The 13640-nt window shown below is 36.7% G+C and overlaps 1 protein-coding gene across 8 annotated transcripts in view; it reads right to left on the bottom strand.

The window, feature by feature from the left end:
• Positions 1 to 13640, bottom strand: part of adgrl3.1 (adhesion G protein-coupled receptor L3.1) — a 200303-nt gene that overhangs the window by 110879 nt on the left and 75784 nt on the right. For 5 of the 8 annotated variants that reach the window (XM_037532789.1, XM_037532791.1, XM_037532792.1 and 2 more), the window contains exons 5-6: positions 7421 to 7447; positions 848 to 1654 (exon numbers count right to left, since the gene is read on the bottom strand). In XM_037532789.1, the coding sequence (XP_037388686.1) occupies positions 848 to 1654; positions 7421 to 7447 (834 nt within the window). The remainder of the gene's footprint in view (positions 1 to 847; positions 1655 to 7420; positions 7448 to 13640) is intronic. The other 3 variants (XM_017715034.2, XM_017715036.2, XM_017715038.2) reach the window with 1 other exon arrangement.

Raw genomic sequence — 13640 nt, 5'->3', positions numbered from 1 at the left:
AGGCACAACTGTTGTCTCACTAGTTAACCTATTGTCACATTCTGTGTAACTGCACAGCAACATGTGATATGCTGGTCAATGTAAACACAAAGAAACATCCTGGTAAAATGACAAAATATGAAAGATGTATCCAGACCTCACCTTCGGCATGCTCAGGATGAGATTAACAACACAAACAACCTTTTCTTTAGAGTAAATGAACAGAAAAAGAGCGGCAAAGAATTCATTATACATGCTGAATGCTGCAAAATTTATATTACAGTATATAATTTGAAGCTGTGAGTGACAATAGAGAAATGATAATTATATCTGTCAGTAAAACACTGTTTTAATAAAAATATAAATATAAAATGATATTTGCCACTATTATCGGTTATCAGTTTTTTCAGCACCATAAACCTGGTATCTGTGACAAAATGTTCATGTTGGTCAGAGAGTAGTTTGTATGTTTCAGGTTATTTGCTGACTAAATTGTTTAACACAGCATTTTATGAGACTAAATTGCTGATGCTGGCACTCACTATCAAATTTTAGGTACTACAGTAAACTCTACAGTAACTAACTAGGCTAACTTTTAAGCTATTACTAGCTAATACTAAAGGCTCTCAGGGACACTGTATGTGTGTGTTACCTTGTCCTGACAAATTCAATTATGTTCAGTGGCCATAATAAAAAATGTTTAATTTAAAGTATTAATTGAATATTTGGTTATTTTAAAGACCTGCAATGTAATCTACGTACTTGCAGGCCACTGTACTATACAAACAAAACTGAATCAAAATAAATATTGAGTTAATTTTACAAGTTCAGCGAAAAGCTGTTAATCATGTCTACAGAACACACTTACCGAAGCCCAGCCTGATGTCATTGTTCCCAAAATCCAGCGAGTACTTGACGACATGGTAGTTGTTCCAGACGTACAGCAGGTTGTCTCGCGGATTGTAGTCCACAGCTGCAATATACTGGTAGGAGTTGGGGAAGGGGATGTTGATGTGCGTCTCACGGCTTTTCTCCGTGCTGTACATGTAATCAATTTTGTTCCCAGATGCCTCGTTGTCGTCATCTTCGTAGACACTCTTGACCACATAGAGGACACCACAGATCATGAAAGCGTTGGAGGCTGAACGCTTGTCATATGTGGTGTACCATGACCCTTCGATGCGGAGGGTGTAGGGGTTTAGTTGGCTGACCACAATTCGACCATTGTTCTGCTCTGTGGCATAGATGACCCACAGACCATTCTCGTCCACCGCCAGGTCAATGTCGGACTTCCCTCCCCAGCGGTAGGGGGAGGTGTCATGGTAATTCGCGTTGGCGATAATGGCCTCTCCACTCTTGATGCGTGTTCGCAGGTCGAACTTAACAATGTTTCGAGTTCGTTCTTTGTTAAAGAACAGTGCACCATCATATACCACAAAACCCGTACCATCCACCCGGTGGGGCAGCTTGTAGGTGGTGGTGGGACGGCCCGCTATGAAGTCCTCTTTAGACGAGTATTCAGTCAGCGTGTCTGTGCGGTATGGGGTCCAGGGCATGTAGTAGATCTTGTTGGAGGACTGCAGTGGGTCCTTGCACCATGATCCCGACTGGTGGTCCGATTCGAACAGATGCTCGCTCTGGTACACACCTTTCAGGATGCCTGGACAGAGGAAGACTGGGAACGAGACACAGGGGAAAAGAAAGAGCTCTGAAAATAAGGCACAATACTGGTCCAATGTTCAGACTCACCAGTCAAAAGACTGGAATTGATGTTTTCAAAAATACAAAATTAGTTTGCAGATACATTTATAAAATAATGCAATAGCACTTGTCTTGTAAATTTCACAGATTTAGGAAGTTAGATGGGCCCATATCATGGAATGTAATGTAAATAGATAAATGTGTAATGTATGTAAAATTTGTTTCAAAATGTAATGTTCACCTCCGCTGCAGACAAAATCAGTTCTAAATCTATTGTCATTGTGATGTTATGAAAAAACATTTACATATATCCTCCTATTCAGCATACAGCAGTTTAGCTCTGTTCATTTCAGGAGTTTCAGAAGGCAAAATACAGGACAGTCATTCAGAACAGTCAGGTTATTTACATATATCTTAAAAGCACAGCAACTAAAGCAGCTCATTTATTTGAGAGAGATGAGGAGAGGAAGAACAAATGGAAATAAACCACACAGACATTATAAGCAAACATAAAAAGAAAGAAACAAAGTCAAATGTTGACTAGGGTTCCTTTTAAAAAAAACAACAACGACAAATTTTAGATCTAGATTTAGGTCTCCAGAATGATAAAAAGATATTGATGATGATTCAGTTAACTGAGAAATGAATTAAAAATAATAATAAAAAAATATAAAATAAATAAAACCGTAAAAATAAACATAGTTTCCCAGAACTATAAGCTATTTTACCAATAATATCAGAGAGAAAGCAATGGGAAGTAAAGGCCAAGAGAGAATGAGTTAGAAGTTTAATCATACCTGATGACTAACGCCTCTATATATAGCTCATGACTCTGCTAGTTTCCCTCGGGAGAGCCAACCAGACTGACTTCTGTAACATTTGGGCAAATTTTGACCCGACTGTGTGTGGGTTTGTGTGTCACTGGGTGGATTTAACCCTGAGGAAATTTAACCTTATTATTCCTGGTGCATTAAAAGTGAAGACAAGGATCAGCATCAGCATTTAAGCTTTATGCTAATCTGGTCTAACGGTACAAGAGGATAACCGCTAATGGCCATTAATGCTAAAAAAATGCTATTCTGAAAAATGAAGTGCCTAACCTCCAATTAGATGGCAATAGAGGTCCAGGCCAGCCCACAGATACTACAAGAATTTGCTCATTCTTTACTGAAGGGCAGATTTTTAAGACTACATATGACCTGCATAAGCACTTCATCAAAACTGACATAAAACTACATAAACATTTATAAACACTTATTCCAGGCACCATATTTCATATAAGTCATATAATTTATATATAACGGCATATTATAATATTTTGTAGCATTACAATGATGAAATGTTCAAAATCCACTGTATAACAAATATATAGTGAAGGCTTTAGCCTTTTTACCATTTATATGTTTTTATGAATCCCTTTGAGTTATTTTCAAGAACATACAAATACTGGGACCCAGCTTTGAATTAATAAAATTAATATAATAAATAAAATGTTTTCTTTTTGTAGATATGCTTAAATAAATCTAAATGATTTAATCAATAATTAAGGCTAGTCAGACTAAATGATTAAAAGCTAATTATTAAAACATTTTACAAAATATAGGATTTTCGCAGTTTTATCTTATTACCACAATAGCCATTGAGGCCATTGGGGTTTGACAGCCACTGAGGTTCTTTTTTTTTTACCTTGTGCTACATGACAATTGGTTGTTTTGCTCCACTTTCTCACTGTTTATAAGGAAAACATTAAAGTAAAAGGTTTAAAGAGATAAAGTATTACAAACTATACAAACTATCATGATAAATATCAAGAATGAGAAACACATTGCTTTGATGAGAAGTGGGGAGAAAAAAATGCCAAAAAACTTGCCAAACTTTTTGCTCTACCCTTTACAGTAGAGCTCCAATTTAACCAATTTAATTATATATATATAATTATATATAGAGAGAGAGAGTTCATCTGTGTGACTATGACACTCAAATAATAAATAATTATGGACATGTTTTGTGGTGGTTTTGTGAGCGTGACATTTATGCAAATTTCACAACACTGTAATGACAGACTGTCTGTCCGGATACTACAGAGCATCATTTTGTACTGCTCAGGTGTGTTCAATTTTCCAATTATTGCCAATTTGGTGAGATACATCACATCTTTACCATTTTATTACTCTCAACTACAAAAGTTATCATAACGTGCTGCCACTCCACCCAAGAGAGCATCATGACAAGCTAATGTCAAAATAATATCACATGATATACATGTTTAAATGTATCCAGGTATTATTATGTATAATCTCAATAGAAAAGCACTGGCCATAGAATGGGACACTCTGGAGCAGCCGCACATGAGCCTCCCGTTACCATGCTCAATGCCAAATGTCAGCTGGAAGGGTATAAAGCCACCCAGCATTGGGCTGGGGAGCAACTGAACTGTGTTGCCTGGAGCAAGAGAGCTCCATCCAATACATTTGGGATGAGTTAGAGTGGCATTTACAGTCCAGAATCAATCATCCAGTGCCCAACCTTACTAATGCTTTTGTGTCTAAATGCAATTAAATCCTTACAGCAATGTTCCAACATTGAGTGTAAATCCTTCCAGCAATGTTCCAACATTAGTGTAAATGCTTCCAAGGAGAGTAGGGACTGGTTATGCAGTGAAAGGGGACAAACATCTTAATAATACTTTTGATTTTAGAGGGAACACCGTATGAGCAGGTTTTTACAGCCATTTGGACATGAAGTGTAGGTGTCATGTCAACTTGAAATGAAAAAACAACATTTATGGCAGACAGTAGCATTTTAAGTGTTTATATATTACATGTGTACATTATATGTGTATAATGTAGGCTTATATCAGTCGTCATGAAGTCATACATGATTATGTAGGTGTTGTGTAACACTGTCCTACAGTGAAGTGTTACTGAAACATGTAACTTCTTAATCCCTGAGAAGAAACTCTGAGATATTTTGCTAGTAAAGGCCAGAAGGGTCAGCTCGGTATGTTTAGCCAAGAGTAGCACTTGATTTATGTAAACAAACTGAGGGAGGGTTTTGGCGGCATCTCTGCCGCATTTCATTTCTAATAAATTTATGTCCTCTGTGCGTGTGTTTGGGAGTTTGTGTGCTTGAGCCTGACATATTTCCCACACTGACTTCTCCTGGACTTTGATTTATGGCTGTATTCCGGGAAACCGTGCACACATAGACACACACTCTGAGAAAAACAGAGGACGAAAGAGAACCAAATGGTCACGTGATTGTATGGAATGCATGTCATGGCAACTGTCCATTCCCACAATTCCGTTCCCAGAGTGAGGGCCATCCTCAGGGGAAGTGAGGCTGGCATTTGCACTTGCACTATTAATGCATGCTTCCTTTTATTGTTCAATTATTTTCCTCTGTTGGGTCTTAATGCAGAGACCTTAATGCAGGCCTTTGATAAACTATCAGAGGAAGATATAACTCATTTTTTATTTCAAAATGGAAAGATGAAATGTGCCACAAGTGAAAAAGGTCAAGGTCAATTCTGTCAACAGGAAAGACATTACATTTGTTTTGTGTGCTGATGTAGTTTGAAACGCCTTAAGGCAGTCTGTTCCACAATGTAACAATTTCATGAATTTATGGATCATTCTACAGAATTGGTTCAATATGCTGAAAGAACATTTTAGACTTTTAACTGATTTTAACTTAAAATACTTTTGTTCTAAATGATCTTATACTATGTAAATAACATGTTTAATTATAATATTACAATGTTTTACTGTAATAATGATTGAACATTCATTTCATCAGTAAAACAGTCATAACACTACTAAAACTTTACCAAATGTTTCGCTAGTGACTGTTCTGGTAGAGATAACTTCAGGTAATTCTGAGCAGAACTCAAAACTGGTAGTACCTGATTGGCAAACTCAGCTTTGAACAGCAAACAAATATTATAATATTCTTAAATTATTAAAACACAAAAACTTTACTAAATTGAAGAAAACCTGTGTTGTGGAAGTAACAATTCTTGAAGTGACCCACTGATTTTCAGACTTTAGGACACACTGACTTCAAAAACAATGAGATGCAATTGCTCACTATGTGGTGATGAGGGACAGGAATGCAGTTTCACTTCCTGTTCTAAAATGTAAGGGTGTGGCTAATAGAAGGATCTTACTATGGACTAAAACTCTGTGTTTTGGAAATGACATTAAAACACAGGACAGCATTTACATTTCAAAATTAAACTAATGATAAACCTAAATATTTCACATTTGCTTTTAAAGAAATGAAAAAGAAAAGCAACATTAAAAAAAAGGAAAGCCACGTCCCATGTATTTTTTTCTTTAGCTTTTTCTAAACTTTAAAATTTGTTGTTTTTCTTTGAAGCCATTCACTTGCATGGCTTTTACAAAGCTTGTTTTAGGTCAAAAGGTTATCGCAAAATTGTTGTAAAGCAATGTGTCCGACATCAGGCAGTGTATTTATAATCATTTCAACAAAGCTTTCTGTGACGTAGTTTTTAAAGGCATTACATTTTTACAATGTCTGGTTCCTATCACCAACACTGTGAACAATTCTGACTTAGGGAGTTTCTCTAGAACTGAGTATTTCAAACCAAACCTCTCTGAATGACTGTTTACATGCAAAAATATTTGAAAAATCAATTCACTTCTTTTAAGTCATTTACAGGCATGCTCAAACTGTGCAAACACACTACAGAAATAATTACACAGCTAACAACAAATAAGAAAGATCATGTACTGGGCAAATGTGCACAAATTTAGACTGTGTGAAAAAAAGGAATTACTTTTAATTCTAGAATTTAATTGTAATCCTCGTATAAAAATGACCTAGCTACTTTTTCTAACGTTAACGTTAGGCCACATGTTATCACAGTTATTATCACGTTACTTTGCTCTGTGTTGCTCCACAAGCAACTCTGTGACATTTCAGGCTAAATTTACAGTCATAAATTAAAGTGCAGGAAATCTCAGCATGGGAACTGTTACAGAATCAGATTGGATGTGCTTTTTCTGTTGGTATCAGCTCAATAATGAGAATAGAATCTAATAGCTTTGTAGTGTATCTAGTGTTCTCTACTCTAAATGGGTTCAGTATGTTAAAAACAGTCTTTTTTTCTTGTCGACATACTTTAATCCTTCCTATTACAGAAACAGGGAGGCCACATTTTGAAGCACTAATACAAACCACCTCTGGTTTAGACTTCACGCCAATACATATGATTACCGCTCACCATGCACTACTGATCATGTGCTACATTAGCTCATTATTAGGTAAATGCTACTAGCTGCCAATCATACACTCCTTCTCTCCGATTGGCAGGCCTCATTCCAGGTTCATTTGCTGGGAATTACAATGGAAAGCATCAATTTCACACTCAGATTTGACGTGCTACACTGAAATGTTTGTTCAAAACAAGGTTTGCTGCAATATGTGATAAATGTATTATGGGCATGGGGGCATGGAGAATGGAAAAAGAGAACTGAGAGGGCATGGGACTGGAAAGAATGAAAGAATGAAACTAGCCAGAGAGTAGAGAACCAGAGTGAAATAGAGGGTTAATTCAGTGAAAACACTGTTGATGCTAGATCGGGTTTCTTTTCCTCACTCCTAATGTAAACCATTATGGGCTACTGATCCCCAATCAGTCCTTTAGTATCAGATAACGCAGAAACAGGCAGATGGTGAATTATGCACTTAAACTGCATTAAAGTAATGGACCTACCTCTCTGCTCCACTTCTGCGTCCACATCCACAAGGAGTGAGCGAGCAAGAGGGCGAGCGAGTGAGCGAGAGAGAGAGAGAGAGAGAGAAAGAGAGAGAGAGAGAGAGAGAGAGAGAGAGAGAGAGAGCAAACCATAGATTAATGATGTAATAGCAAATCAATTCCATACGTATGTAATGTGCATCATATCTTATCATGATTTCATTAAATGGCTAAACCTCCTCTTCATTTGTTTTCCACATATTCTATTAACTACACAATCATAATTTCTGAGAAAGTAATACGCTGTAGCCAAGCTGCATGAGCCCATTAACTCAATAAAAGAATGAACCAATGCATTAAAAAAAAAAACAAGAAAAGGGAAAAGTCATGATTCCGTGATTCTTTTATATGACTTGGCAACATTCTATGGGCCAAGGTTTAATAGTCCCTCTGAAAAGGAATTCATAACTTCAGATCTTTAAACAAACCAATTCAATAAAAACAGCATGAGACTAAAACAGTACAGGATCAATATATAATAAATTCTTTCCATATACTTCCTTTCACATCATACATACATGCACAAATTTTACCCATTTTTACTACTCGTTTAACTCATTTTACTCTTTTTTCCAATTTCCAATGTAAAAGCATGAATAAAAAGCAATGGTTTATAAATCTGCTCTGACATATATTTGAACAAAAACTGTACAGTGACAAGATATGTAATGTTTTATCCTATCAACTTCATTATTTCTTGTAAACCATCACTCATTTTGAAACTGATGCTTGCAACGTGTTCCAAAAAATTAAAACATGGACGATTTAAGAGTGGCAGTATTGTGAAATTTTCCAAAAACTTAAAATCTTCAGCAGGTATTTCAGGTTTTGGATCGAGGATGGGCTATATCAGCAAAAAAAAAAAAACCCCAAAAGTTTAAAAATTACATTCCTCAGAGGAAAATTTAAAGGATTTTAGGAACTACAGTGCATGATTCTTCCGAGGACACTACATTAAAATTGGCATGCTTCAGTAATAAAGACAACCACAACGGCTTGGGCATTCTTTGTCCATAAACACCATGTGTCACTGCATCCACAAATGCAAGTACAAATTATACTATTCACAGCGGAAGTCATGGTTCAACAAAATCCAGAAATATTGACTTCTCTGGACTTTTTTCTCTTCTGCTTTTGTGCAATGGTCCAATATGTATTTTGTGGTCTGATAAGTCAACCTTTCAAATTGTTTAAGGACATAATCAATGTGTTCTCTGGGCTAGTTACCAGCATAAAGTTCAAAAGTCAGGGCCTGTCATGTTTTGGGGGAATATTGGTACATAGCTTGCACATCTGTGAAGGTACTATTCATGCTGAACACACTTTTTGAGCAACATTTTCTTCTTTCTAGGTGAGGTCTTTTTTGGGGACGCCAGTGCTTATTTCAACAACTCCGAGCCACATTCTACATGTGTTACAACAGCATGGTTGTGTAGTTAGAGTGCAGGTGCTAGACTAGATTATTATTAAGCTCAAAATCAGATAATGAAGACTTGTATAACAGAAGAACGGCAAAAAATGTGCATTTTGAAATAGGATCAGTTGATGTCTGAAGTCCCCAAACAACTCAAATGAACTTCTGTTAAAAGGAAAGGTGATGTAACACAGTGGTAAACATGCTCCTGTCACAACTTCTCTGAAATGTGTTAAAGGCATCAAATTAGTGTCAAATGAGCGTATTTAAAAAAAATAACAATAATATTGAAATTTGTAAGGTAAAACATCAAATATTGTGTTTTTGTACTTTTTTCAATTCAAGCTGAGCTTAAACAGAATTCACTGATCACTGCTCTCTGTTTAATTAGCATTTCACATACTGTCCCAACTTTTTGGGTTTGTAGTTCCTTGTGCTCTTTGAAAGAATTCATCTTTGAAAGAGTTCATCTGAGGAGAGCTCACTACTGCAGACCACATGTTTTTTAAGCTTGCTTACACTAAAAGACCAGATACAGTCAGAATGTCCAGCTAAGCATGTCACAACAAAGCATGTTTAATGCGGAAGCCTTGTATTTCACTTTGAAAGTAACTTTTGTGTACATGTGTGTCCTGCAAAGATGATGCTAATTTCCGCTAGCTTGGTAAAAGAGATTTGCCCTTTATGTTAGCATCAAGCTAACAGAAGTACATTTTTAAAGCAGCTCTCTGGATTAAATGCAGTCATTTTATTACTTGCAGTGGACATTAAAGTAACAGTCTTTACTTTGAATGTAAAAGTTTGGATGTTGACTTCTTCAGTAAAGATTTAAACCAGAGACATTACAAATGAGGGCATAGGTCACTGGCTGGAAAATTAATGGAAAAGCTTATAATGCTCAATATGGCATCTGTTTACAGGGAAAGTCCTGCCCTTCGATGAAAAGAGCCAACTGACTTTCTGACCCCTCAGTTGTGAAAATCTGCACAAGCACAGTAGCCAAAACAACCTGAAAAAAAAAACAGTTCTGTGTGTTATTTCAGGCAAATGCTACAAACTAAGTTTGAGATTTTTGTCAGTTATATCACTGATTTCAAATATGCTGCTGAAACAGTAATGTGGCCTTCAGTTTGGTGTTTTTCAGTCTCTCTTCATTCAAACAGAGAAGAGCCCAGTCTCGTATGACTGGAAATTACTGTCTGGGCGCTTGCTAAGGTGGCCACTAAGTGGACAGACTTTCCCCGTAAAGACTTCGTCTAAACTTAAAACCTGGAACCTGCTAGGTGCCCAGCTTACTCTAGTGAGGACACAATGTAGTCCAATTAGTCCAGGGAGAGCCTGTTAGCATTAATAAAAAAAAGTCTGCTGAACCAGTTGCTAGCACAGAAGTTCAATGTTCGTGATATTGACATCACATCTCTGTTTTTCAGTCTTATCCATCAGAGATAAGTGGGTGTATTCTAACAGAGAGCAGGTGGTTTGCACGATGTGACACGAAATCAAGCAGCAAAACCTAACAGTCTGTAGAATCACATGCTTTTTGCTAATACACCAAAGGCAAATACACCAAAATGGCAGAATCTTTCTCAGACAGTAAATATGATGACAAGCTGCGGCAAAGTGTGACAATCAGAGCTAGGCCTTCACTTCAGGCCAGGAAGGTCAAAGCTTGGTCCAAAGACAAGGAAAAAACACCTCAATGATGATGCTATTTTCTGCTAGTGCTTCATGGGATTCTTCTAAGCCAACAGTGACTCGCATGTATGAATGATGCTGAAACATAAAAATCAACTAAAATGGCCTTAAGAGTTTTCATATTGCCCACGCGTTGGCATTTTTGCTAGAATGCCACATGCAACGAGTGGCGTCCTAGCAGTTACTAGACAAAACAGTGAAGAAATGCAGTGTTTATGCCAGTTGGAATAATAAACAAAACAACAAATGTAGTTTTAACTCTGATATGGTGCTAAAAATCCCTGGTACAGGGATTGTTGTGGGCCCACACGTATTGCCTCCTCTTTGTACATACATCACATGGGGAGAAAGCAAGCAAAAGTATTGTAGAGTGGGTCAGAGTTACCATGCACACCGCATCACATCTGCTGTGAAAGGGGCTTTAGAGTGATGGCTTTTCTCATCAAATCGATCCCACCCATTGTTAATCAAAAGTTAGTGTATTCCACTGTCAGTTCTTAATTACAGTGATAGTTAATCTGACACATTAGGACTTCATACCACCTACAGAAACCTATGGGCCTAACTTATGAGACAGCCTACTGATTTTAACCCCTTTAACCCTTTTGTTCCCTTAAACTTAATGATGAAATAAGCATTAAAACACTAATGGCAGCGTTTAAATAAAGGAAGCATGATGTTCTGTTTTAAAAATTGATTAAAAATTACAGACATGCATTTTTAATTTCACTGAAGTCAACAGGCCTTCTCTGAAGGTCTACATGGCCCTGAGGGTTCCCTTTATTTCAGTGCCAGGCATTTATACATAACATGAACTGGCAAGGAAAGAGCAGTTTTGATTGTTTCTGTTAAAGTGTTACAATGTCTTAATGTGTTAACATACTTTAAGGCTATTTATCAGAGCTGAACTCTGATGTGTCTGAGTGAGAGACAAATTCACCTTCTCACTATGAAATATGCATGAGGATGGAACTGTTAATGCATTACTCAAATAAGATCCTTGCAATAGTGTGTGTGTGTGTGTGTGTGTGTGTGTGTGTGTGTGTGTGTGTGTGTGTGTGTGTGTGTGCGCAATTGCAGGAAATCTGATTTACAAGCAATTACTACCCAGACCACCCCCACTCCCCCCACACACACACTTTGTCAAATTTCAGGGAACCAATTACAATCATTTGCTGTTTGTTGATGCTGGAATTAGATTCACTTAAACAGTCTGCATTTTTGATTAAATGATAACACATTTAACTATCCTTGAATTTACAGCATCAGATTTAACTTCAGCAGGAGAAAAATAGACAAGATAACCATAGTAAGACAAAATCTTGAAAAATAACTAAGAATGAACAAAAGTAGACACTATTTACTCTAACATATCAAACTAACCGCCCGTTCGCTGTAGAGCTAAAGACCAGGGCTGCAAAACAATTGAAATAATTAGTCAGAATTAATCACATCACTTTTGTGTAGATAATCTTGAATAATCACATTTGTCATATTTGCTTATTAGAGCTTAGATTTTTCCATTCAAAAAGCAGTGGTTTTTGTTACAGCTACAATTTATGGTCAAAAGTATGTGGACATGCCCCATAATTATTGAGTTCAGGCGTTTTTAAGTCACACTCACTGCAGTAAACAATAAAAGTTAGCTGGAAGAGATATAATGGTCTGGGGCTGTTTTTCAGGGCTCGGCCCCTTAGTTCCAGTGAATGGCAATGTTACATGTTAATTCGATAGGCTACATGTTAATGTTAAAAAATTTTTTGACATTGAAAAATCCAATAACATTATTTTCATCATGAGAACATAAAATGTGAAAATCATGTGATAGATTCCACAGAGTGAACACAGTTTCCAGTTTTCATTAAAACATTGGTGGTGGTAATAATTAACATTAACATGTTATCTGCATGGCAGCTTTCATAGCCCTAAAATCAAATCTTACATTTTGTTGTGGTAATAACACAATTGATGCCTTTACAGGTATTTAATGCATGTTTATGTAGGTAGATTTCATTCCATGTAAGCCTGGAGCATTTATAATGTTATTATATACTGGTCCATCCATCATGACATGCCCACACAATATGAAGGGCAGCTGCTGTGAAAAAAAAGAAATAAAACCAATAGATGTTTTTGATATAATGAGACATTCTGGATTTGTTACAAAATGTATATATTACTGATTGCAGTGAGGACACTAAAAAGACACAACTCTCTATCTAGCTGTAAGTCTACAGACCAATCCAAGTTCATTCAACCAGAACATAGGCTAATTAAGGATCATCATATCAGTGCTATATCTTGGCCTAATTCTAATAGAATTGCTTCAGGTGACTGCTGGTCAGTGCTCATATATTACTCAGCTTTCAGAAGAGTTAACACTTTAATGGCGAATCAAGGAAGCAGCTTTTTCTGACACGTCTTTTACTCTTTTTTCTTCTACAAAGCCATTTATGAGTGTAGTATATGTAAAGAACATGATGTAACAAAGCTAAATGTTTGCAGACCTTTTAGAGCCACTGTGTTATGAAGTTTTCATATGACACTGGCAATAAAGTACATATAGCATATACAATCACTGGCCACTTTGTTGGGTACACCTTTCTTCTATCTACACTCACTGTGTACATCTTTGATTACAGATTGTAGCCCGTCTGTTTCTCTCTATAATTTGTTACCCTGTTTACACTCTCCATCAATGGTCAGGACCCCCATAGGACCACCAGTGAACAAGAGTTATGGACCATGAGTGTAGCTACAAGGTATAATAAAGTCGCAATGAGTGCATATAACATGTACTATGTACTGCTATTTTTGTCTTGTTTTCTCTTTTAAATGAACTGTTCTGTACAAAACTTTAGAAAAATAACCTTTTTTGTCAATACTATATTTTATACAACAGTTAGAAGATCTGGCCACGCAAACTGATTGGTTGAGAAACGTTCTAACCGTGCTGTTAAATCGCCAGAACATCACGCTCAAGCCATCTGAACATTTTTACTTCTTACTTTGCCAGCAAACAGAAAATGGATACTTTTAAGATCACATCTGAGCCACAGCCGATTTAGT

This window comes from Pygocentrus nattereri, chromosome 22, assembly GCF_015220715.1.
Source record: "Pygocentrus nattereri isolate fPygNat1 chromosome 22, fPygNat1.pri, whole genome shotgun sequence".
Classification (NCBI taxonomy): domain Eukaryota; kingdom Metazoa; phylum Chordata; class Actinopteri; order Characiformes; family Serrasalmidae; genus Pygocentrus; species Pygocentrus nattereri.
The sequence above is the reverse complement of the archived record's forward strand: the minus strand, read 5'-3'. Positions and strand labels throughout refer to the sequence as shown.